Source organism: Rhinatrema bivittatum, chromosome 1, assembly GCF_901001135.1.
Source record: "Rhinatrema bivittatum chromosome 1, aRhiBiv1.1, whole genome shotgun sequence".
Taxonomy (NCBI): domain Eukaryota; kingdom Metazoa; phylum Chordata; class Amphibia; order Gymnophiona; family Rhinatrematidae; genus Rhinatrema; species Rhinatrema bivittatum.
The window spans coordinates 652,063,897-652,091,395 of NC_042615.1; the positions used below are offsets into that span (position 1 = coordinate 652,063,897).

At 42.7% G+C, this 27,499-nt stretch overlaps 1 protein-coding gene across 1 annotated transcript in view; it reads right to left on the reverse strand.

Moving 5' to 3' along the window:
• FAM81B (family with sequence similarity 81 member B) overlaps positions 1 to 27,499 on the reverse strand; it is a 222,653-nt gene that overhangs the window by 66,504 nt on the left and 128,650 nt on the right. The window contains exon 7 of the mRNA XM_029573123.1: positions 2,007 to 2,113. Within this exon, the coding sequence (XP_029428983.1) occupies positions 2,007 to 2,113 (107 nt within the window). The remainder of the gene's footprint in view (positions 1 to 2,006; positions 2,114 to 27,499) is intronic.

Genomic DNA, 27,499 nt, shown 5'->3' on the forward strand with positions numbered 1-27,499 from the left:
ACCTCCAAAAACCTTTCATATGCAACCCTTACTGGGGAAGTTTAGGTCCCAAGAGCACAAATGTATTTGTTCTCTTCGGGGCATGCACCCGGCTAGCGCTTCTCCCATGCTTAGCTCTCTATCCCAGGGTGCATTCTTTCTGCGGGGGGAAGCTCTCACTTATGGCCCAGACAAAGGTATGATTTTCCCAGTATGTGGCATTAGTAGCTGCATCCCAAGGGATGGGATGCTGGGACAAACCAGGCAGGACAAGGCATTGGATGTTAAATTAAAGTTTACTGATAGTGCCACAATTAAATTAAAGTCCATTTGTCCCTAAGATTGAAGTTACATCTGACTGTTGGTATAGGTGTGTATTTCTCTGATAGGTAGGTGCCCTTTGTTTCAAGCATCTGAGTAGAGCTTCCCATGGTGATTTTAAATGCGCAAAGCTCACCCAGAGGCTAACCAGGAATCCTAATGAAGCACAGGAAAACAGTCCTATCTGAATCTGTTTCCTTCCTGGACACCCAGCCTGTCCTGGTCCTGTAAGTGGAGATCCGATTGGGGTCTCCTGCTCTTTCACATTCTCCTTCATTCTGTTGTTGAGGACTCCTCTTGCAGGAAAAGTCAAAAAGAGGGGATCAGGCTACCTCAGCTCTGCATCCCAGTGGAGTCAGGCTACCTCAGCTCCGCATCCCAGTGAGTCAGAAAAAAAAAACTCCTCACAAAGCAATTGTCCAAAAACATTTTTTAAAGGTAAAGCTGGATAAATCTTCATCAAAACCTCTCTCAGAGGGTGCGGTCACCAGTCTCACCCACCTAGGGATTAGAATGGTGCTCATGGTTCTTCGGTCCTCCGGATTGAGAGCCCAAAAGGGAATCCGGCTCAAAAATATCTCTCTCTGTAATTAATAGAAGACAGACCCTTTGGCAGGGAGTGCAGGATGAGGGATCTCTTTAAACTTAAGGTGCAAGGTGAGGCTGGGAGGCCTCACCAGAGAGTAGAAATAAGGTATCCTCACTGTTAAGAGGCTTTCTAAAACTGACTACACAGTACACTAAAATGGCAGGATTAAATAAGGCGAGGCATCCAATCCCAGCCCTCCAGTTTGAGAGGGGCAGAGGGGGATGGAAGGCTCATAGATAATGGGGTTCTAAGCAGGGACCTAGGGCCATCTAGTGACTGACCGAAGGTGGCACCATCCATGTATTCCACAATGTACATACAGTAACAGGGTTCCTATCAAGTGATTTTTCTGCTCATTCAAGCATGGTCATTCTGGGGCCCAATCCATTAGCCCTTAGACCTTGAATGTGTGTAATCGGGAGGAGCACAAAATATTATGTACAGGAGCAAAGTGCCACAAGACAAATATTCTCTGAGTGGGCCCAGTTGTCTTTTTTGCCTGCATGAGAAAAATGGGGCAGGCTGAGTACCTGTAGATGTTAAGCACAGTTTTGCACAGTTCAGGGATTTTGCAGAATTGATGCCTTAGCTACTAGAACATTGAAAGCTATAGAATATTAGCTTTTATAATTTGTCATAAACCATACATTAATAATGTCTGCAATGAATGGTGTAGGAATTTCAATCCTCGATTAACTGGACGCTAGTGTCCTTACAGCACATCAACATCTCTGATGAGATGAAGTGTTTTAGGGTACCTTTTTTTCAAAGTTCATGTAGCATGATAGCTTTTATCTGATTGAACAGGGTATACAAGTGTTAGTGCAGCTACCACCAATAATTTTGGGGAATGCAATTACATGATTTTAGTTTTCCATATCCAAAATCCAGTTCTTCATTATCTTGCCAGGGTTTCATCTTATTTTAAATGGATATGGATTGATACACTCATTTTCTTGTGCTTTGCCAAGCTAAAAATCCAGCTAAGCAATTCATCACAATGCATTAAGGTAATTAAAATTCTTCCGCTTCACTCAGGGCATGATATAATTTAAAGAAACATACAAACAATTCCCCTCTCTGCCCACCAGAAGGACAAAAAAAAAATAGCACTCACTTAAAACCAAGACGTTGCAATTCCTGATTCTGCACTCCTTGGACCATTTTCACTCTACAGCCTTGATCAGAGATGGAATTCTCCATTTTGCCTATTAGCTGTGTCACCTAATAAAAATTCACCAGGAAGAGTATGCTGAGCCAGGCTATGAAAACTGGGATTAATGGCATTGGGAGATTATGCGTGCTAGGAATCATGTACATGTTTATAACTGCTTCTGCGCCTGGATTCATTTTATTGAAGAGGATAAATTATGAGTGCCTTATTTGCAGGACAGAATGCACTGTATTTTACACATTTGACATAAAGAAACATTTGATTTGTTAGCAAACTACCAGTTTCATAGTTTCAAGAAGGATTATATGGTACTGCTTCAGATACAAACTTGTACTTTAAGTCCTCTGTGGACAGGGGAATACCTACTGTACCTGAATATAATGTGCCTTAAGCTTCCATTGAAAAGGTGTGAGCTGAATCCAAACATACATAAATAAATAAAATGAAACAATCTCCTGAACGTTTCTTGCCGGAGGTTGTGTACAAAATAGCTATGCGTTTGACTTCCAGCAAGAAACGAGATTGGCAACTCCTCCCATACGATACAGTACCTTAAGTAATCATAACAGTCTGGATTTACATAACACCTTTCTTCCAGTGGGATCCCTCTGTACTTTCCAAGTATATATTTCAGAGATATACACACAGCTGCCTTTGGGGAGGATAACCTGGTAGCACATTTCTGGCACCTGGACTGCACAAAAGTCTCCCGTGGGAAGAGGGAACAATTATTGTTATTGCTATCAAGCTACACTTGTGAAAACTGAAGCAGGAAAGAGAAACCTTGCCCGAGGTCACATACAAATTCCATACTGGAGAGGTTGTCAGTCTGTCTCAAGCATTCTTTTGACTCATAGTTGGCACAGGGTAAAACTATGCTTCATGTCTCAGGATTTCTCTTGAATTGTGCCTCTGCTCCCTGTACCAGATGCTCCTCAAAACAGCTGTGACGATGGGGCAAAAAAAACCCTTAATGGATTAATTAGAAGTAGTTTTCTATGCAGATGATAAAAGTGTGACAAGACAAGCATTAAAACGTTTTGATGAACACTAAATACTAGGGATGTGAATCGTGTCCTCGATCGTCTTAACGATCGATTTCGGCTGGGAGGGGGAGGGAATCGTATTGTTGCCGTTTGGGGGGGTAAAATATCGTGAAAAATCGTTAAAAATCGTGAAAAATCGAAAAATCGAAAAATCGAAAAACCGGCACATTAAAACCCCCTAAAACCCACCCCCGACCCTTTAAATTAAATCCCCCACCCTCCCGAACCCCCCCCCAAATAACTTAAATAACCTGCGGGTCCAGCGGCGGTCCGGAACGGCAGCGGTCCGGAACGGGCTCCTGCTCTGAATCTTGTCGTCTTCAGCCGGCGCCATTTTCCAAAATGGCGCCGAAAAATGGCGGCGGCCATAGACGAAAAAGATTGGACGGCAGGAGGTCCTTCCGGACCCCCGCTGGACTTTTGGCAAGTCTCGTGGGGGTCAGGAGGCCCCCCACAAGCTGGCCAAAAGTTCCTGGAGGTCCAGCGGGGGTCAGGGAGCGATTTCCCGCCGCGAATCGTTTTCGTACGGAAAATGGCGCCGGCAGGAGATCGACTGCAGGAGGTCGTTCAGCGAGGCGCCGGAACCCTCGCTGAACGACCTCCTGCAGTCGATCTCCTGCCGGCGCCATTTTCCGTACGAAAACGATTCGCGGCGGGAAATCGCTCCCTGACCCCCGCTGGACCTCCAGGAACTTTTGGCCAGCTTGTGGGGGGCCTCCTGACCCCCACGAGACTTGCCAAAAGTCCAGCGGGGGTCCGGAAGGACCTCCTGCCGTCCAATCTTTTTCGTCTATGGCCGCCGCCATTTTTCGGCGCCATTTTGGAAAATGGCGCCGGCTGAAGACGACAAGATTCAGAGCAGGAGCCCGTTCCGGACCGCTGCCGTTCCGGACCGCCGCTGGACCCGCAGGTTATTTAAGTTATTTGGGGGGGGGTTCGGGAGGGTGGGGGATTTAATTTAAAGGGTCGGGGGTGGGTTTTAGGGGGTTTTAGTGTGCCGGCTCACGATTCTAACGATTTATAACGATAAATCGTTAGAATCTGTATTGTATTGTGTTCCATAACGGTTTAAGACGATATTAAAATTATCGGACGATAATTTTAATCGTCCTAAAACGATTCACATCCCTACTAAATACCTTTAGCACCCAGCAAGTGCCACAGTTTAAGTGCACTTAAATAAAGCGGTGTGGTTGCATTATTAGCTCACTTGCATATGTCAAAATAAAAGTTAAAAAAAAAAAAAGTTAAGGGTGATACCTTTTTAATGGACTAAATACATTTGGGGGTAGCTTTAGAGTGTAACTGTATGCTCTTTTCATCAGGTCAGTACAGAATGATGTTGCTTGAATATATGACCAAATGACATTGCATTACAATGCTGGTAGATAGTGTTTGTTTTCAAAGCTGTTAAGAGTTATAAAGGAAAAATGATGTGGAGAGGGAGGTGATGCATTGGTAGAGACCTTTAGTTCTTCAGTGCACTTAATATGGTCTAGGATTTGAAAAAGCATATTATGCTTTTTAAATAAAATAATAACTTTGCATCATTTTCAGTATCATGATGCATCATTTTTGTATCATGAAATATCAGTAAGGCTAGTGCAAATTGTGATGTCATCCAGCACTGTGCAAGCTGCTTTGCCATTGGCCAAGTGTTCATAAAGCTATTAACTGAGAATTAAAGGATTGTGGAGGACAATCCTCAAGCCATTTACGCACATAAATAGCATTTATGCATGTCATTGGGCTGCCTGAAAACTCACTGCTTTCAACATGGCTAAGAGCATTGCCAGTGTAGAATATGCAGATTTTAAGCCATATTTAGGGGAGGCATTCTCTGGGAGGGAATTTAGGAAGAATCAGAAAATAATACAAGCAGATTGATATGCGTTGACTGGAAAACACATTCTCCATGGAAGATGATGTGCCTGAAAAAGCAGAATATAAATACAATAAATAAATAAATCTTCTCCCACTAAAAGCAGGTGCCAATGTCTGTGGGTCCTTTATACTTGTGACTGGTTTCAGTGAGCACTTCTGGGTTTTCTCCTTGAACCTGGTGCAAAGTCTGTAGGTAAAAAGTACTCATGGACTTTGTCCCAGGGTAGGCAGTCTGGAAAATGGCTGCTTGTTGCAAACTCACATGATTGCTGTCTGACAAATTGCAAAGTTTCATTTTTTTAAATCATTTTAAAAGCAAAATAAGAAATCCTGTACTCTAGTAGTTAAATCTGATAGTGATAATCCACAGTACATCTGATTTTAAAACTTTTTTGCATTTCCTTTCTTGAACAAGTTTTAGAGTCAACCATAGGCAAAGCTACCCAAAGGGTTCCATGGTGCAGAAGTGAAGATGTTGCCTAATGCTGCCATTGGGAGCAGCACAGGCCACCAGAACTGGCAGCATGACTGGTGATGCCTTAGGAGGAGGAGCAGCAGCACAGCCCCACTGGAATTGGCAGCATGATCAGAGGGGACTAAGGAGGAGGAGTGGTGAAGCCTGCCCTGTAGGAAGGAATACAAGGCCAGAGCTGGGTTGGCCCTCACGGTCCAAAGTCATCCAGTCAGCCGCAGGGGATGAAGGAGGAGACTGCTGCTGCTTCATGAGGGGGTAAAAGTGAGTGAGAGGAGTAATTTGCATGTCAATGAGGGTGTGAGAGTATGTGTGTGTGTGTGAGAGAGGGTACATGTGTATGAGCGTGAGAGCATGTTTGTGTGTACAGGAGAGAGTGTGTGTGTGTGTGTGTGTGAGTGAGCATGTGTGTGTGAGAGAGTGAACGTCTGTGTATGTGTGAGAGAAAGCACATGTGTATTTGGGGGGGGGAAGAGAACGTGTGTTGGAGTGAGCACATATATGTATGGGAGAGCAAGTATGTGTGTACGAGAGAGAAAGAAAGAGCATATGTATCTGTGTGTGTGTGATGTGTGTGTGAGAGAGAGAGAGAGAAATTATGCAACAACTACTTCCTCTCTGTTTGCTAATCCATGGCAATCTCAAGGCATCTAGAAATCAAAATTTCCCAGGTAAAGAGAGTGGGGACTTTTTAAAAATCCTTATTAGTTTTAATTATGGGAGTTATTTGATGCGTCTGTTTGGAAATATTTTATTGGTGTTTGGAAAATATTTTGAGATTTACGTTATTGGATGTTATTCTATTTGCTAGCTGTTTTGAATTATTCTTTTTATTGGTATGGTTTTATTACTATTGATATGTATATTTCTTGATTTTATTGTTTTATGAGGAATGGTAATGTTTCTGTTTTTCCATTGTTGATCTGCATATAGAATATGACTTGTTGCAGTTGACAGTTTAGTCTTGGCATGTTTCTATTTATACTTTATGGTCTTTTTATTCTGTAATTGAGATCTGTCGGTGTTCTGCATGTGTGACCAAGGTGAGGTATACTGCTAGTGTGTAGTTTCTATATAGGATCTATCTCCACGAGAGGACTGCCCCCCCCTGGTGACATCATCATCCCGGAGACCTACCAGAGCTTCATAGGTAAGGCTGCAACCCTGGATGCCGCCTCCTTGCCGGCTCCTTCTTCCGTCCAACACCGCCTCCGCTCCCTGCAATCGGCGTGAGACCCGTCGGGGTCAGGAACACGCCGCTGCCGCTACCCGCAACCACCCCGGGACAGGCTGCACCTCTCTCCATGAGAGGATTGCCCCCCTGATGACATAATCCCGGTGACCTACCAAAGCTTCATTAGTAAAGCTGCGACCCCAGGTGTTGCGCACCGGACGTCACGCGCCGAAGGAGTGTGACCTAAGGGGCATGCCCCTTAGTGCACCCCTTTGTGCAGAACCTTTCACTCCCCCTTGCCATACACACCCTCAACACTACCTCATCACTGAGCCCCAATTCCCATCCCTGTCACCACTCTGTCGACAGACCCCCTTTCCCCTGCATAAATGTAAACTCCTCTCTTGTTTCTTACCTCCCCTTCACACTGATATTATCAGCCTCCATTGCTTCCCCCCACTCCAACAGCATAAACCCCCCACAGCACCCCTCCTCTTCCCCGCTTCCTCCCCTCCCAATCACTCCCAATATCATACCTATCGCTCAACTTCCCCACCCATAACCCCCCTCTAGGCAAACTCCCTCGCAACTAAGAACTCCATCCCCCCACCCCTTCCATCATCTAGAATATGCATCCCTCCATGATCACAATGCGACCCCATCAAACAAAACAGCAACCCCTGCAAACAGAAAACCCTATTACAAGAAACCTGCCCTTCACCCCAAATCTTTAATCCCAATATTAATCTCTCCCATGACCCAACTGCTTGGCTTCTCCCTATTCTCTCTTATACTCTTCAATGCCCAATCCCAAGTGAAAAAGACCCCAATCCTACATGACATCCTAACAGACCACAACCCTGATAAATGCGCCATCACAGAAACGTGGCTCAAACAGACATAGTCCTAACCAACTCCCCACTCACCTTTACGACATGACATCTATCCCTGGGATCAAAAAAAGAGGAGGTGGCCTTTTACTAGCTGCAAAGAAAGAACTCAACATCAAACTAATAGCTACTCATTCAGCCCCTAACTACGAAATTGCCTACTTCAAATCCAATCAACTACAAATCTGCCTAGTATACACCCCTCCAGGTATCCTTGAATGCGACCCCTCCCCCCTTATCGAATTCATCACCGAAAACATTAACATACATTCCCCGAAAACATTAACATACATTCCCCTGCCATCATCCTAGGCGACTTCAACTACACGTTGACACCTTCCCAATATCCCCATCCTGCGAAGCGATCCTCAACTCCCTCTCAGCCATAGGTTTCAAACAAATCATTGACTCCCCCACTCACAAAGCAGGACACTCTCTAGACCTTATTTTCATAAACACACTCATACAAACCACGAAACCCCCCTCATGTACCACAGTTCCATGGTCAGATCACTCCCTAATTCACCAAAAATTCTCCATTAACACTCCCCCCCCCCCCCCTGCAATCACACTACCACTATTCAATTCAGGAAACCATGTAAAACAGATGACCTGATTAAAGCACTCACAACCCCCCCCCCCCCCACCGCACTAAACAACTTAGACCTATCCAACACAGAATCCACCCTTACCTCATGGAACACCATCACAAACAACATTGCAAACCAACTCTGCCCTCTAATAACAAAAGACATACACTCATCCAAGCATAATAAAAACCCATGGTACTCACCAGAACTAAAAAATCTAAAACAAAACCTCAGAAAAATAAAAAAATATTGGCATATCTCCCACTGCCCTAGTCTTCTGATCACATACAGAACCTCCTTACACAACTACAGAACAGCAATACTCACAACAAAACGCGACTATTACTCGAAAAGAATACACGAGTTCCAATTCATCTCCAAAGTCCTGTTCTCCTACGTCACAAAACTCACAAAAATATCCCCAGCACACACCAGACAACGAGTCCAATGCAAAATGTAACAAACTCGCCCTCTTCTTCAAAGATAAAGTCTCCAACATAATGGCCAAGCTCTCTTTCCTCCCCCCCCCCCCCCCCCGCCACAGCAAATAAAATCACCTTACCTAAAATCACAGATGCCGTCCTTAACGAATTTGAAAATATCTCCTTCACAGAAATAGAATCACTCATTAGAAAAATGAACCCTGCATCACACATTCAGCTGATGGAATCCCTATCAGACATCTAAAATCCATCCCTAATGTCATAGCCAAACCCATAACCAACATCATCAATACATCACTGTCCCAAGGACATGTACCAGCCGACATAAAAGAAGCCCTGGTCAAACCCATCTTGAAAAAACCTCAACTGAACCCTGAAGAGATAAACAACTACAGACTCATATCCATCCTCCCTTTCCTGGCAAAAATTCTGGAAAAAGTAGTCAACAATCAACTAACAGAACACCTGGAGAATCATAATGTACTACACCCCTCCCAATTTGGCTTCCGCAAATTGTTCAGCACGGAAACCTTATTACTCTCCCTCACCGATACTGTCCTCAAAGGCCTAGATAAAGGACAATCCTTCATCCTAGCCATGCTAGTTATCTCAGCAGCTTTTGATACCATCAGCCACAACATCCTCATCGACCGGCTAATCAAAATTGGAATATCTGGCATAACATTACAATGGTTCACCTCATACCTAGAGAACAGACGATACAAAGTTAAAATTAGCAAGATTGAATCCAAATCCAATAAACTCACCCAAGGTGTCCCACAAGGCTCCTCCCTTTCTTTCACACTCTTTAACATATATATGCTCCCCCTATGTAATCTCCTAACTGACCTAGGACTAACCTTCTTCATATATGCCAATGATGTCCAAATCTTCATTCCCATCCATGAATCTTTCACCAAATCCCTGCATATCTGGAAGAACCACCTCACCTCCATTAAACTACTCCTCAATCAAATGAACCTCGCCCTCAACACCGACAAAACCAAATTACTAATTCTAAGCCAAAAATCCAATGACTTAATCACCTCTGTAACTGCTCCTCATCAAGACAAACCCCCAATATCAAAAGAAGTTAAAAATCTAGGAGCCACTAAAGACAACAAGCTAAACCTAAAGAAATTCATAAACGCAACCATAAAAGACTGCTTCTACAAACTCCACTTGCTAGAAAAACTTAGGCCCCTCCTCCATCAACACAACTTCAGAACAGTCCTGCAGTCTATCCAAGATAGACTATTGCAATTCTCTACTTCTAGGTCTCCCAATCACCTCCCTAAAGCCCCTACAAATGCTTCAAAATGCCACCACTAGAATCTTCACAAACACCAGAAGAAATGAACACATCACCCCTACACTAAAAAACCTACACTGGCTCCCCATTCACCTCAGAATACACTTCAGGAGTCTCACCTTAGTTCATAAAATGCTATACAACCAAAATATAAACTGGTTTAACACCTCCTTCCACGTCCAACTCCCCCGAAGATCCACAAGATCCGCCAACAACGGCACCTTACCCATACCCCCCCTCCCAAACTCACTAACATAGCCTCGATACAGGATCGTGCACTCTCCCTTGCCGGTCCCACCATTTGGAACACAATGCCTATTGACTTAAGACTGGAACCTAACTCACATAACTTCAAAAAGAAACTTAAAACCTGGCTCTTCAAGCAAGCCTACCAATAACTCCCTCATACCCTCCCTCACTACTCCAACAAGCTCCTACCCCTCAAGCACATTTTTGAATCCGTGCTCCCCCCTCAGTTCCTCGTAATCCTCAATAATTAATGGTACCTGGTCCTCTCAACCTTATTCCAAGAATTGTTACCTGTTCCTCTGTTACAATAATTAGTTACCTGTTCCTCTCAGCCTTTATGCTCTTTAGTTCCTACCTCCTGTTCCCCTCCCCCCTCCCCCGTTCTTCTCATACTTGTGACATACTGTTAAACCATAGTTACTCAATCCATGTAGATGTAATTTCCTTTCTTATTTCAAATATTATGTAAACCGATGTGATGTGTAAACCAATGTTGGTATACAAAAATGTTAAATAAATAAATAAATATAAATAAATAGCAGCTTAGTTTGTTCTGTTTCCCTAATAGAAAGTGTAATAATGGGAGATTTCAATTACCCAACTTAAACAAAGGGAGTCAGTGGTTAACCACAACAACCAAAGTCAAAAGCAAACCGTGTGGAACCCAACAAAAAGGTTTTAAATTATAGCCTAAGAAGGTGTCAGTAAGCCTGACGTTGTGTGACTTCTGAATAAAAGACACCAACCGGTCTTCTAATCATTCACCTTCATCGTCTTTTAATACTTAAAAAATTATTTTTATAGCATTTTTTTAAAACAAGTATGTGAACAAGTATTTTCAAGAGTCTGGGTCGTGATAATCTCTATGGATGGAGGACTATTTTAAGAAAATTTAAAAAAAATGCTATAAAAATAATTTTTGAAGTATTAAAAGATGATGAAGGTGAATGATTAGAAGACCGGTTGGTGTCTTTTATTCAGAAGTCACACGTCAGGCTTGCTGACACCTTCTTAGGCTATAATTTAAAAACTTTTTGTTAGATTTCAATTATTGACTGGGTAAATGTAACATTAGGACATGCTAGAGACATAAAGTTCCTGGATGGAATAAATTACAGTTTTATGGAGTAATTGGTTCAGGAACCAAAGAGAGAGGGAGCAGTTTTAGATCTAATACTCAGTGGAGCACAGGATTTAGTGACAGAGGTAACAGTGGTGAGGCCACTTGGCAATAGTGATCATAATATGATCAAATTTAAACTAATAACTGGAAGGGGGCACAGTCAGTAAATCCATGGCTGTAGCACTAAACTTTCAAAAGGGAAGCTTTGATAAAATGAAGAAAATAGTTAAAATAAATAAAAATTAAAAGGTGCAGCAGGTGTGGACATTGTTAAAAAAAAAAAAAATCCTAGAAACGCAGTTCATATGTATTCTTCACTTTAAAAAAGGTGGAAGGAAGGTTAAACGATTGATAGCATGGCTAAAAGGTGACGTCAAAGAGGCTATTTTAACCAAAAGATCATCATTTAAAAATTAGAAGAATGATCCATCAGAAGAAAATAGTAGAAACATAGAAACATAGAAATGACGGCAGAAGAAGACCAAATGGCCCATCTAGTCTGCCCAGCAAGCTTCACACATTTTTTTCTCTCATACTTATCTTTTTCTCTTAACTCTTGGTTCTATTTCCCTTCCACCCCCACCATTAATGTAGAGAGCAGTGATGGAGCTGCATCCAAGTGAAATACCTAGCTTGATTAGTTAGGGGTAGTAGGGGTAGTAACCGCTGCAATAAGCAAGCTACACCCATGTTTATTCCCTTTACCCAGACTGTGTCATACAGCCCCTATTGGTTGTTTTTCCTCTCTCCTGTCGTTGAAGCGGAGAGCCATGCTGGTTATGCATTGAAAGTGAAGTATCAGGCCCTTTTGGTTTAGGGTAGTTACCGCCGTAACAAGCCAGCTACTCCCTGCTTTGTGAGTGCGAATCCTTTTTTTTTTTTTTTTTTTTTTCTTCTCCCCTGCAGTTGAAGCTATTCTGTATATGCGTGAAGCCTCAGCTTTTCTTATTCCCCTGCTGTTGAAGCAGAGAGCTATGCTGGAAATGCTTGATGTATCAGCCTTTCTCCCATGCCATGAAGCAGAGAGCCATGCTGGATATGCATCGAAAGCGAAGTATCAGGCACATTTGGTTTGGGGTAGTAACCGCCGTAATAAGCCAGCTACTCCCCGCTTTGTGAGTGCGAACCCTCTTTTCTTCTCCCCTGCCGTTGAAGCAGAGAACTATGCTGTATATGCTTGGAAAGTGAAGTATTAGGCTTATTTGGTTTGGGGTAGTAACCGCCGTAACAAGCCAGCTACTCCCCTCTTTGTGATTGCAAATCCTTTTTTCCACATTTCCTCTTGCCGTTGAAGCTTAGAGCGATGTTGGAGTCACAGTAAGCATCTATATGTTTATTTAATAAGGGTATTGTCTCCGGGCAGTAGCCATCGTTCTGGTGAGCCACCCACTCTACATTGGCGGTCTCTTGACTTTATGGATCCACAGTGTTTATCCCATGCCCCTTTGAAGTCCCTCACAGTTCTGGTCTTCACCACTTCCTCCGGAAGGGCATTCCAGGCATCCACCACCCTCTCCGTGAAGAAATACTTCCTGACATTGGTTCTGAATCTTCCTCCCTGGAGCTTCAAATCGTGACCCCTGGTTCTGCTGATTTTCTTCCTACGGAAAAGGTTTGTCGTTGTCTTTGGATCATTAAAACCTTTCAAGTATCTGAAAGTCTGTATCATATCACCTCTGCTCCTCCTCTCCTCCAGGGTGTACATATTTAGATTCTTCAATCTCTCCTCGTACGTCATCCGATGAAGATCCTCCACCTTCCTGGTCGCCCTTCTCTGTACCGCTTCCATCTTGTCTTTGTCTTTTTGAAGATATGGTCTCCAGAACTGAACACAGTACTCCAGGTGAGGCCTCACCAAGGACCTGTACAGGGGAATAATCACTTCCCTTTTCTTACTCGATATTCCTCTCTCTATGCAGCCCAGCATTCTTCTGGCTTTTGCTATCGCCTTGTCGCATTGTTTCGCAGACTTCATATTAAGCATAAGGATTGGCAAGTTAAATGTAAGACATTGATAATACAGGCTAAGAGAGAATTTGAAAAGAAATTGGCCGTAGATGCAAAAACTCGCAATAAGTAGACTGCAAGGGAGTTGGTTGGACCGTCATACTGGATATTTAATACATTGAAATCGTCAGCTCAGTGTGCTGTGGTGATCAAAAAAGCAAACAATATTAGGAATTATTAGGAAAGGAATGGCAAATAAAACAGAGGATGTCATAATGCCTCTGTATGGCTCCATGGTGAGACCGCACCTTGAATACTGTGTGAAATTTTGATCACATAAGAAAACACGAACATGCCATACTGGGTCAGACCACTTCTCCAAAAAGATTATAGCTGCACTGGAGAAAGTGCAGAGAAGGGCAACCAAAATGATAAGGGGCATGGAATGGCTGCCCTGTGAGTTAAGGGTAAGGAAGTTAGGGCTATTCAGTTTGAAGAGATGACTGAGGGGGGATATGATAGAGGTTCATAATCATGAAAGGACTTGAAAAAGTTAATGTAAATCAGTTATTTACTCTCTCAGATAATAGGAGGATTAGTGGGCACTCCATGAAGTTAGCAAGTAGCTCATTTAAAATGAATCAAAGAAAATTATTTTTCACTCAATGCATAGTTTAGCTCTGGCAATCATTGCCAGAGGATGTGGTTACAGCAGTTAGTGTAATTGGATTTAAAAAAGGTTTGGATAAGTTCCTAGAGGAAAAATCCATAAACTGCTATTAATCAATAAGCAAAAGTAGCTTGAGATGTATTTAATGTTTGGGTACTTGCCTAGTAGAAAGTCTATGAAGTTAGCATGGGGCACATTTAAAACTAATCGGAGAAAGTTCTTTTTTACTTAACGCACAATTAAACTCTGGAATTTGTTACCAGAGGATGTGGTCAGTGCAGTTAGTATAGCTGTGTTTAAAAAAGGATTGGATAATTTAGATAATTAAATTATTGGATAATTGGATTGGATAATTAGATAATTAAAAAAGGATGCCTGGAATGCCCTTCCGGAGGAAGTGGTGAAGTCCAAAACTGTGAAGGACTTCAAAGGGGCGTGGGATAAATACTGTGGATCCATCAGGTCTAGAGGAAGTGTATAAAGAGGAGACAGCAAAACACTGCACGCAGCGGCAGTAGCCACAGAGGCATTCATGGAGCGGGATGCCAGTGGCCAGTGCTTGGTGTTCCACCTTCACGGAGCGGAAGGATGGAGGCCTGCCATCTCCATATTTAAAAAAAAAAAAAACCAGGGGTGGGCAAGAGTATGTATAATTAACGAAGAGTTCATAAGCTATAGGTACTACCAATTATTAGACTTATTCAATATTTGTTGATAGATAATGTGGCTTTCAATGCATACTTCACTTTCAATACATATCCAGCATAGCTCTCTGCTACAATGGCAGGGGAGAAGAAAAACAACCAATAAGGGCTGAATAACAGACTGGGGAAAACAAATAAGCATGGGTGTAGCTTGCTTATTGCGGCGGTTACTACCCCTAACTAATCAAGCTTGATATTTCACTTGGATGCAGCTCCATCAATGCTCTCTGCATTAATGGTGGGTGTGAAAGGGAAGTAGAACCAAAGGTTACTAGGAGCCAAGAGAAACAGATAAGTATGAGAAAAAAAGAAGTGTGAGGCTTGCTGGGCAGACTGGGTGGGCCGATTGGTCTTCTTCTGCCGTCATTTCTATGTTTCTATGTTTCTATAAGTTCTTGGAGGAGAAGTCCATTACCTGCTATTAAGTTCACTTAGGGGCGGATTTTCAGAGCCCTGCTCGCCTAAATCCGCCCAAATCCGGGCGGATTTAGGCGAGCAGGGCCCTGCGCGCCGGTGAGCCTATTTTACATAGGCCTACCGGCGCGCGCAGAGCCCCGGGACTCGCGTAAGTCCCGGGGTTCTCCGAGGGGGGCGTGTCGGGGGCGTGTCGGGGCGGGCCCGGTCATCGTGGCGTTTAGGGGGCGTGTCGGCAGTGTTTTGGGGGTGGGTACGGGGGCGTGGCTACGGCCCGGGGCGGTCTGGGGGCGTGGCTGCGCTCTCCGTACCCGCCCCCAGGTCGCGTCCCGGCACGCAAGAGGCCCGCTGGCGCGCGGGGATTTGCGCCTCCCTCTGGGAGGCGTAAATCCCCCGACAAAGGTAAGGGGGGGGCTTAGACAGGGCCGGGTGGGTGGGTAAGGGAGGGGAAGGTGAGGGGAGGGCAAAAGGAAGTTCCCTCCGAGGCCGCTCCGATTTCGGAGCGGCCTCAGAGGGAACGGGGGTAGGCTGCGCGGCTCGGCGCGCGCCGGCTATACAAAATCAATAGCCTTGCGCGCGCCGATCCAGGTTTTTAGCAGATACGCGCGGCTCCGCGCGTATCTACTAAAGTCCAGCTTACTTTTGCTTGCGCCTGATGCGCCAGCAAAAGTAGGCCAATTCGCGCTATTTGAAAATCTACCCCTTAGAGAATAGCCACTGCCATTAGCAATGGTTACATGGAACAAACTTAGTTTTTGGGTACTTGCCAGGTTCTTATGGCCTGGATTGGCCACTGTTGGAAACAGGATGCTGGGCTTGATGGACCCTTGGTCTGACCCAGTATGGCATGTTCTTATGTTCTTAAGTTTTAGGGCCTGGTGTAATATTTGCAGTATTGACAAAAGTCCAAAGGGAAAAACTACATTTATAAATAAAACATATAGATGACGGAGAGAGATATATTGTGGGAATCTTATAGTCTGTCCTTTGTGTGACAAATTTCTAAAACTTTTGCTTGGATAGTTCAAAGTTTATTAAACCAATTCTGTATAATCACAAAGGATCTGGCCCCCATCATGAGCCGTGTTCCATTATACAGTTTTGTTGGGAGGGACTATTTGTAAGATCTTGTGATACAAATTCTCAGTAGAGAGGTTACAACATCTTTGTATACAGTTCCCATATGGTATTAGGCCGACTGTAATACATCTTGGACATGGGCTTAGCCCACATAAAGCAAAGAGAAAACAGAAATACAGCACACTAAACTTTCTATATCAAAACAGCACTGACTGCCAGCACTCTAACAGCAGCCACCCTACCTATGAAAAGGCAAAACTGCAAATATACAAATGAAGGGGAGAGATATATTGTAGGAATCTTATAGCCTTTCCTTTTTTGTGACAAATATCAAACTCTTGCTTAGATAGTTCTAAGTTTTCTTTGCAAAGATACTTTTAACTCTATACTGAGTTATACGAAGTCATACGAAGAAACACGGCCCGTGTTGGGGACAGATCCTTTGTGACTATACAGAATTAGTTTAATACAATTTGAACTAAGCAAAGGCTTTTGAAATTTGTCATGAAAAGGACAAAATATAAGATTCTCACAAGACACCTCTCCTCCTCGTTCATATATTTACAGTATTGCCTTTTGAGTGCTGGCTATTTTGTCAAAAAAAAGTTTACTGTATTGTATTCTGTTTTTTCTCATGGGTTTTTGAGGGCTAGCCCATGTCCAAGATGTATTACAGTAGGCCTAATACTTTATGGGTTCCAAGTATCTTTTTCACAGGGTTTTCTGGTTGGCACCTCAGCAATGTATGTAAATATAATATACATATTGTAAGTAATATTTGGACTTCAGAAGAATGTTTTGAATTTCCTTTTTCATGTAAAATTGGTTATAAATGCATAATTTGTAATTGTGTATGGGGAGGTGTGACAGGAGTTGGGGAGATGCAAGGCTGAAAGGTTTGCCTAGGGTGCCCAATACCCTTGCACTGGCTGTAGGCCTTGCTGTACTGTCATTTAACAGAGTTTCCCAACTTGTGGTATTATGTGTTGTGAAGTGGGAGAGGGCACAGTTTTTACTTGACCATAGGTGCCAAATTACCTGGCTATGGCTGTAGAGTCACCAGCAAACATGAAAGCCGAGTGACCAGAAATAAGAGGGGTGGCGAGCCCCAGGCTCTGATGCAACTTCACATAGTTGGTGCTTTCTCAATGGTTCTCTGCTGCTGTGTCTGACTTTCCAGGTTCAGGTTTTGCTGGTAGATTGTGGGAGTCGTCTCTTTATTTGCTCTTGGGTTTGGCCGCTTCATTTGCACTAATTTGATTTTTGGTGTTGGCAGCATACGCTCTTTATTATAAGAGCTTGTTTGGTTTGCTGAAAAGTGCTATAAGAAAAATGTCAGCTGTTGAATAAAATATGCTACAGTGCCAGGAAAGAGTGATCAATCTCTCAAAGTTCCATTAAAGTTGGTACATAATGGTTAGATATACAAACTCTCTTTTGAAATGTTCAGATACCAAAAAAATTATTTAAACTATTCCCTATTTAGCAACTAGACACACTCGTAGACAGACTATACAAACAGATGAAAAAGTACAAACTATAACTTGATTTCCTTTCCCAAATCTACATAGATGTAAATAAACATATGGAAGAACTCTTGCTTGCTACTGAATTACTAAAACATTCAAATGCTGTAAATTGCACATGATAAGAAAGGTCTGGCAAGAGTTGGACTGGGTAGTCTGAAAAGCCATCCCAATGGTCACCTCAAACTAAAAATTCTATTTACTAACGGGTGATAAGTTTGATTGAATATGACATCTTATTGCCAGATTTTATGGCACTTTACTTCTACTGTATTTTCCTGGTATTCATTGAGTTAAGAGGTTTATGTACTAAGGTGTAGTGAAGTTCACAAACTTTACTACACCTTAAAAAGGGCTCCAGGGGCAATCTGGAAACTACAGACCTGTTAGCCTGATTTCAGTGCCAGGAAAAATAGTGGAAAGTGTTCTAAATATCAAAATCACAGAACATATAGAAAGACAAGGTCTAATGGAACAAAGTCAGCATGGCTTTACCCAAGGCAAGTCTTGCCTCACATCTGCTTCACTTCTTTGAAAGAGTTAATAAACATGTGGATAAAGGTGAACCGGTAGATGTAGTGTACTTGGATTTTCAGAAGGCATTTGACAAAGTTCCTCATGAGAGGCTTCTAGGAAAAGTAAAAAGTCATGGGATAGGTGGCGATGTCCTTTCGTGGATTACAAACCAACTAAAAGACAGGAAACAGAAAGTAGGATTAAATGGACAATTTTCTCAGTGGAAGGGAGTGGGTAGTGGAGTGCCTCAGGGATCTGTATTGGGACCCTTACTTTTCAATATATTTATAAATGATGTGGAAAGAAATACGACGAGTGAGGTAATCAAATTTGCAGATGAAACAAAATTGTTCAGAGTAGTTAAATCACAAGCAGATTGTGATAAATTGCAGGAAGAGCTTGTGAGACTGGAAAATTGAGCATCCAAATGGCAGATGAAATTTAATGTGGATAAGTGCAAGGTGATGCATATAGGGAAAAATAACCCATGCTATAGTTACACAAAGTTAGGTTCCATATTAGGTGCTACCACCCAAGAAAGAGATCTAGGCGTCATAGTGGATAACACATTGAAATTGTTGGTTCAGTGTGCTGCAGCAGTCAAAAAAGCAAACAGAATGTTGGGAATTATTAGAAAGGGAATGATGAATAAAACGGAAGATGTCATAATGCCTCTGTATCCGCTCCATGGTGAGACCGCACCTCGAATACTGTGTACAATTCTGGTCGCTGCATCTCAAAAAAGATATAATTGCGATGGAGAAGGTACAGAGAAGGGCTACCAAAATGATAAGGGGAATGGAACAGCTCCCCGATGAGGAAAGACTAAAGAGGTTAGGACTTTTCAGCTTGGAGAAGAGACGGCTGAGAGGGGATATGATAGAGGTGTTTATACATCACATAAGCCATCATCATAGATTAATTAATAGTGTGGTAAAGGTCCAATTTAATGCATCTTACTAAATCAGCCTCTAGGTATGTAAAACTAATTTATGGTGTTTAAACTGAGTTAAGGCATTTCAAATAGTTTATGGTGTCTGATTTTTTTTTCTTTTTTGCTGCTGTTTGCTTACATTGTTTCTATTGTTTTGCATTTTATCTTATTTTATGAATGTTCTACTTTGTAAACCGCTTAGAATATTTGATAGGCAGTTTAAAAAAAAAAGTTAAATGTATAAGGAACAGAAATGTGCATGAAGATTAACTCATTTCTGACAGAATAACAAAAACATGTAATGCTTGTGGGTTGTTGTTTTTTTTTTTTAAATGTGAACTACGTTGAAGTGTTACATTGACTGTTGTCATGGGGGCGAAGTGAAGTTAGAGAGAGGGAATATCACAATAAAATGAGAAACACAGAAAGGTAAAAGTACCATAATGCAATAAAAGTTAAAATAGTACCATAAATGTGAGGAAATACAAGCACTTGAAAATGTTATTGTAATAAAGTTATAAATAATGTATCCAAATAAAGTTATACCAGTAAAAAAAATTATTAAAAAATAAATTTAAACAGATCCCATTCAAAAACTAAAACTGAAGTCCTGACATGGCCATGGTTCAAAATAATATCTGCTTTGTGGCATTGTTTAAAATAGTAACAATGTGGAACCAGTTCCTCCTATCTGTGCTTGTTACTTCCCAGGAGCCAACTGTGAGGCCCTGAACAAAGAAACACGACTCTGTGGCCGCGCAGTTCGCTGAGATTTAATGAAGGAAATGGGAAGTCCCTGGCTTACAACTGCAAGAGAAACAATCAATATTAAAGACATGATTTCCTTTACCGGGCACCATGGAAAGAGATCCAGCACAGATTAATGTGATAGAGCCCATCCCCCTATACAGAGCCCAGCTTCATGCTTGAAAAGAAACCAAACATTGTACTAGTACGGAAATCCCTGCTGACTAGCACTTAAAACAGCTGGGTAACCAGGGTGGGACTATCTGAACAATGAATACCTGGCAGGGCCTGACCCAGCTCACCATTCCTGGAAAAAATAAGGGTTATCTGCTTCCCCGATTCTCCACAGGCAGAAGAGATCTACAAATAGAACCTCTGCCCACCACCACCATGGCCAGCGCTTCAAATCCTTGGCTACCTTACACCGACCAGATGAGACGAAGTTCAAATTGACAGTGGCAATTCAAGGATTAATGAGTAGATCGCCATAGCCCCAAGGTGTCCTGGAAGATCTACCAAGCTGGCAGTATGTAGTGTCTCATAAACGTGGAAAATCACATATGAATCAAAACCATATGGTCTAAAATATGAATGCATATAAAGAGATTTATAAACAAAAATAAAATAAGTGTCTCAAAATAGTCAGGTAAGATGTTAGATTGGATTGGCTCAGATGAAATGCAAAAGTAGGGATTTCTTGGAAGGCAAGAAAAAGATAAAAGATCACTTCCCCTCTGTGACCATCCAATTGCCTCCCCAAAGCAGAGCTTCAACATCTCTGTTTCATATTTTTCTCAGCATGCCTCTTTTTCTCAAACCCTACAACCCTGGGAGTCACAAAGGAAATCACGTCACAGTTTATGGTTCCAACTTGTAAATGTATTTTATCGTTTGGGGGTATCAACAGTAAAATAACAAAATAATAGATGAGTCACTGGATCCAAACTTCAGAAATCTTAACAGACAGCCATGGGTGAACAGATTTCAAATCTTGGGGGTGATGTAATAAGCCATGCTCAGCCTACCACAGGTTTTTACTCCTGTTTTAGCCCAGGTTTGTAATAAGAGCTTTAGCGCTGAAAAAACATGTGGCAAACTTAGAGCAACTGATGCATATTGCAGGGTAAGAAGCCTTATTAGCGATTACCCTGCAATGCAAGGAGGCGCCTTAATAGGAAGGCTGCCTAGTGCGTCTCCTTTTACTGTGGGAAATTTAATGCCTGGTCAGAAACAGGCATTAAACTTCACACAGGCCGGCCCAGCAAGTCTTCCCTCCCTCTCCAGCATGACGAACCGCTCTTTCTCACAAAATGAAGTCAGGCCCGGCAGACTGGGACAGGGTTCAGGTTTGGGTCTGTCCTCCCTCTCATCTTAAAATGAAGTATGCCTGGTACGTCCAGAACTGTCCTCCTCCCAGCCCTGTCCTTCTCCTCTTAAAAAATTAAAATGGCCATGAGAACTCTGGAGCCCTCCAAATCCCCCTTCCCCACCCGGGAACCCCTGCCAGAGGAGGTTTGGTCTTCTCTGGCAGGACAGTTCATTCACTGACCACTGACTGGCCCTTTTACTGACATTTGTCAGTGAAAGAATCAATCCCCTTTCAGAATTAATATTAATGTATTCATTCCTTCACTGTCTACCAGTTGGTCCCTCCACTGTCACATGTCAGTGAAAGGACCAATCCCCTTTCAGAAAGCTGTCTTTTTAGAATTCTGAAAGGAGATTGGTCTTTTCACGGATCTGTGTCAGTGAAAGAACCAGTCAGCTGTCAGTGAGGGAACAGCCCTGCTGGAGGAGGTAAGGTCTTCTCTGACAGAGGTTCCTGGGTGGGGAGGGGGGATTTGGTGGGCTCCAGAGTTCACATAGACCAATTTAATTTTTTAAGAGAAGATGGAGGGGGCTGGGAGGTGGACAGTCCCAGAACCGGACCCACGCAAACTGGGCTGACTTCATTATAAGGTGAGAAGTAGGGAGGACAGAGTCGGACCTGAAATGCCTGGTCAGCCAGGCCAGACTTAATTTTGTGAGATGGTGTGGTTCAACATACTGCTGGGGAGGGAGGGAGGACTTGCTGGGCCAACCTACTCAGTCAGCCTAGCCACATCAGGCCCACTGAAAATGTTGGAGAACATGTTTGTTTATTTATTTATTTATTACTAGTGGGAGTTGGTATGCAAATGGACCATGAATTAAAAAAAAAAGTGATGGTCCCAGGAAACAAAACGGAAGCCGATCCAAACTGTAAAGTAGCAACCAAAAAGAAGTGATCTGTGAAATCAAGATGCATTTATTAAGTAGTCTGGTGAAGATGATAGCCTGACTCTGGCCAAGTTTCGCTCATACAAATGAGCTGCTTCAGGGGCTACTTCAGATCTTATGTGGTCTTGTAAGATGTACAGTTAGATTCTTCCTTATTTGCGCGAGATAGGTTTTTATTATCCGGTAGGGTAATAGATGCTCTTGTGAGTTCTTTAAATGCTGAGAATCATCTCAACATGCCAAGCATTGTTGTCACACGATATGGCAAGGGACTTTATTTTGTTAGTTACACCGGCTGATCACTGACATCATCTTTCCATGCAAATAAGGAAGAATCTAACTGTACATCTTACAAGACCACATAAGATCTGATGTAGCCCCTGAGGCAATTTATTTGTATGAGCGAAACTTGGCCAGAGTCGGGCTATCATCTTCACCAGACTACTAAATAAATGCATCTTGATTTCACTGATCACTTCTTTTTGGTTGCTACTTAAAAAAAAAAAAGTGTGCTTTTTACACCTCTGGACTTGCATGTCATTAGCTTATTGAATGTTTTTAACACTTACATTAAATAAAAACCCAAGCTAAAATCTAATTCCAATTTTAATTCAGGTTGTATTTCATCAACCCTTTTGATAGCAGCCATGCCATTAGAGCTACAACAGCACTAATAATCAACCAGGTATTTCTCTCTCGTAGCCTTAAGTCCATCAACACAAAATTCCCTCTTACAGGATATTGCTCTGGATAATGTTTCAATCCATGGTTTCTCCGAGCAATCTTGATAAGAGATATATGTGGCAAGGAAAAGTCCCATGGCACCTCGGCATCCGTTATACAAGAGAGGCCTTGCTGGACTGGAAGAACCAGCAGGCCTTAAGGGATATCCTCAAAACCCAGGATTGATACTACTCCCTTGGATTCCTCTTGAAAAATCTTAACAGACCCCTTCTCACTCAGCAACTTGGACTTTAAATGTTTGTCATAATCCCTCTAGAAGTTATACAGCTCCATACAGTTGTTTAAAGAAATAACATGTCAAAGAATATCCTGTGGTGCAAAATCATTCACCCCTAAAGAAAATGATAGAGGTAAAAGAGTAGAGGTTAAATACAATAGAAGTATATTTACAGTCTCAAATTTAGATCTGGGCTAAGTAACAAAATGCTATAAAAACAACATGTAAAAATTATGTATAAAATAATTTTATTCTAGACAACAAAATGCAATGAAATGAATGGAAAGTGATATCCGTACCATAAATGTAAAAACCAAAAAGATGAGGATACGCTTATGCGTGTTTACTAGTCCCAAAAATAGTGCTTTCATACAATGTGCTAAGCAGTCAATGAACTCATATAGTTTCACAGTTTTTTTTTTTTTTATTAACGCTTTTATTGCTGTAAGAAATAGTACAAGCAGCAAAGCAATTTCAAACACAACAGCAAGTTATCTGATAAACAATAAAATGCAATACAACATCAGATGAATAAGCTTCTTTAGTACCCCCCCTCCCCCCCCCCCCTCCCGCATGCTATGTATGTACTGTCAACACGTTTCTGAGCGAAGCTCCAACTATCTCAGTCAGGATGTTAATATCCAGAATGAACTAATAGGTATCTTCCAAGAACTATACTGTAAAAGTCAATGGTCTCCAGCAGATATATGGTTCCCAAACTTGATTAAATTTGGCAAGACGATGATATTTCAAAGCCATTAATCGATACAGAGTACAGGCCTTATCCAAGCGTTGTAAAAGTTCGGCCGACGTGGGCGGATGAGCTCGCTTCCAGTGATAAGCAATCTCCATTTTGGTGGCCGTGCAAACTTGATGCAGCAATGTTTGGGCCGCCGTGGTAAGGGAAGAGTCCGGGAGGAATAAGAGCGCCTTTGCCGCAGATAGAAGGCAAGGTAATTGAAGTAGTTCGGACAATAACTGGGAGACAAAGGACCATAAGGGTTTAATAAGTTCACAGTCCCACCATGCATGTAAATAGGTCCCAACTTGACGGCAATTACGCCAGCAAAGAGGATCCACTCTGGGGTAATATCGATGAAGCCTGGCGGGTGTCAGGTGCCACCTATACAATATCTTGTAATTAGCTTCTATAATCCCGGCAGAGATATTCCCCCTGGAAATAGTGGAGAATATAGTTGTCCAGTCCTCCTCGGAAAAAGAAGTCTGGAGGTCAGCCTCCCAAGCAGCCATATGAGTATGTTTACTGAACGGTTGCACAGCCAATAATTGATAGATTTTGGAGATGAGGCCCCCAGTATTTTTGTGGTTTTCACAATATCCTTCAAACATAGAACGTGTGGGAGCCAGCAATCCCTTTTGCTGCGCATTGAATAAGAAGTGACGTAGCTGCATGTAAGGCAAAAACTCCACAGAGGTAAGCTGATAGGTCTCCTGTAGCGTTGAGAAAGATAGAAGAGTATTCCTTTGGAGAACATGGTGAACACAGGAGATGCCCTTAGCCTTCCACAGCGCATATCCTTTGGTAGGAAGGCCTGCAGGAAATAAGTTGTTGTGGAACAAGGAAGTGAGAGAATGATAGGCATAATCGCCCACAAGCTTAGATTTCCACTGTTTCCACACATTGTAGGTCTGTCGTGTGCACGGCGAGAGCTTAAGATTTGCGCGCCATGTGGAAGCCGGCTGCCAAAGAAGAGAGGCTAGTGGTACCGGAGATATCCATGCTTGCTCTAACGTGACCCACGGTTTAGCTGAGGTCGAGCTGTGCCAGTCAATTATAGGGCGAAGCTGTGCCGCCGCGTAGTAGCGAGACAGATTAGGAAGGCCCATACCACCCATTGACTTGGGTTGATAAAGGAGTTTTTGTGCCACACGGGGCGGACGGTGTCTCCAGAGGAAGCGCAGAAGCTTACGTTGCCATTGAAGCAAAATGGAGCGTCCCACCAGGATTGGTAATGTCTGGAAAAGATAAAGAAACCTCGGGAGGACGTTCATCTTGATAGTAGCCATACGTCCTATCCAAGAGAGAGGGAGTGTAGACCATTGTTCGAGATCCATATCCATTTTTTTAAGTAAGGGTACATAATTAAGTTGAAACAACTCTGATATATTATTACTAAGATATACCCCAAGATACTTAAGCTTATGTTTGGCCCACCGAAAAGCATGTCTTTCTGTCAATATACCCACCGTAGCAGGGGAACAGGTGATGTTCAAAATTTCTGACTTGTCCCAATTTATCTTAAAGCCAGAGACAGCGCTGAACCGCGCCAGCTCCGCCTCCAGAATTGGAAGAGTCAGGAGGGGGCTACCCACCGTAAAGATGATATCATCAGCAAACAACGACAGTTTAGATTCACATGTGGGAGTAGTAAATCCGTGTACCTCTCTATTAATTCTAATAGAGATCGCCAGGGGTTCAAGGAATATGGCGAATAATAGGGGGGACAGGGGGCAACCCTGCCTCGTCCCTCTTTGCACCGGGAATGTATCAGTGTACTTGCCATTAATTTTGATACAAGCTAAAGGATTGGAATATAGGGCATGGATCCAGTTATGGAAGGAAGGGCCAAACTCCATTACCTGCAAAGCCTGAAACAAAAAAGGCCAGTGGACCATGTCAAATGCCTTCTCCGCATCGATGGCCAGGAGTAGATGATCCACTTGGCTTTGAGAGGCACCCCAGATAATGTTAATAATTTTACGTACATTATCGCTAGCCATGCGGCCGGGTATAAAGCCAGCCTGGTCAGGATGGATAATACGTGCTATAAAGCAATTTAATCTATCGGCCAGTATTTTGGCTAAAATTTTAAGGTCCAAGTTGATCAGGGAGATCGGCCGATAGGAGGCACATAAAGCCGGATCCCTCCCAGGCTTAGCTATAATGGTTATGCCGGCAGTATTAGAGGCAGAGGGCAGGACTCCACCCTCCCGAAGGTAATTGAAATGACTCTGGAGATGTGGGACTAATACATGCTTAAAAGATTTATAGAACTTGGCTGTTAAGCCATCGGGACCAGGGGCCTTTCCCACCTTAAGAGTCTTTATAACCTCTAAAATCTCCGGGGTCGTGATAGTCGCATTTAGACTGTCTCGCATTTCTTGGGTGAGACGAGGCAAGGGAAGCTTGTGAAGATAATGGAGTATATCTGCGGGTAATATATGAGTTTCTGCTGAGTAGAGATCTCTGTAAAACTTAAGGAATTGCTGTGTGATGGCCGAATTGGCTGTCTCAATCTGTCCCTTTTCATTTTTTATCTTAAGTATGTGGTTTTGAAAAGACTGTTTTTTCAGCTGGTGTGCCAATATCTTTCCAGCCTTATTTCCTCCCTCGAAATGAGTTTGTTTAGTGAGGTTCAGGGCATGTGCAACGTGGTTTAATTCCAGTCTTCGCAACTCCTCTCTACATTTGGTAAGCTGAGACAGAGTGTTCTTAGAGCGTGAATGACAATGTTGGTTGGTAAGATCCGCTATGCGTTCCCGTAGCCTAGAGCAGGCTGCCTCCCTCTTTTTCTTGGTATGTGAGGCAAAGGAGATAAAATGCCCTCTGATATAGGATTTAAAGCAGTCCCAGATCATAACTGGAGAGGAAACGGAACCCACATTAATAGTAAAGTAATCGCGAATCACCTCAGTAGAGGACTGTACAAACTGCTGGTCCTGTAATAAGGAATCATTAAGGCGCCAGAACCTATGGCCGTGATCCCCATGAGGTATGCAGAGGTGCAGTGAGACAGGAGCATGATCGGACCACGTCACAATGCCCATCTCGGGTCCACGATCCATATGGAATAAATTTTTGTCTACCAATAAATAATCAATACGGGTATATGAATCATGTGGTTTAGAATAGAACGAATAGGACCTTGAGTGTGGAAAGGTAGATCTCCAGGAGTCTAATAAATTGTGATCCGTCATAAGAGCTTTAAGAGCCCTGGTATGTGTCTGTGCTGTATGGGTGATTCCCTTAGATGTATCTAAGGAGGGAGAGAGAGGTACATTAAAGTCTCCCCCTACAATAAGGTGCCCCGAAGCGTGTTTGAGAAGGACCCTATGTATCAGCCGAAAAAAGGCAGCCTGTTCCCTGTTCGGGGCATATATAGTTAAGAAGGAGAAATCACGGTCAAACATGGTAATATTTAACAATAAATATCGGCCTTGAGGGTCTGAGACCACTTGTTTGCATTCAAATACCATATGGGACGAGAAAAGGATGCCCACTCCTGCATACTTTGACGTTTTGTTCGCCGCCGAGAAATATTGGTATGGAAAAGTAGAGGACTTCAATAGTGCCTCGTATCTGCGGGTTAAGTGGGTTTCCTGGACAAAGATAATATCTGGTTGAGAAGTTCTCATCTCCCTATAAAAAAGGGATCGCTTCTGAGGGGTGTTAAATCCTTTAACATTCAAGGATAAAACTTTTATCATAGCCATTTAGCTAGGAAAGGAGAATTCCAAATATCTGCAAGAAGCA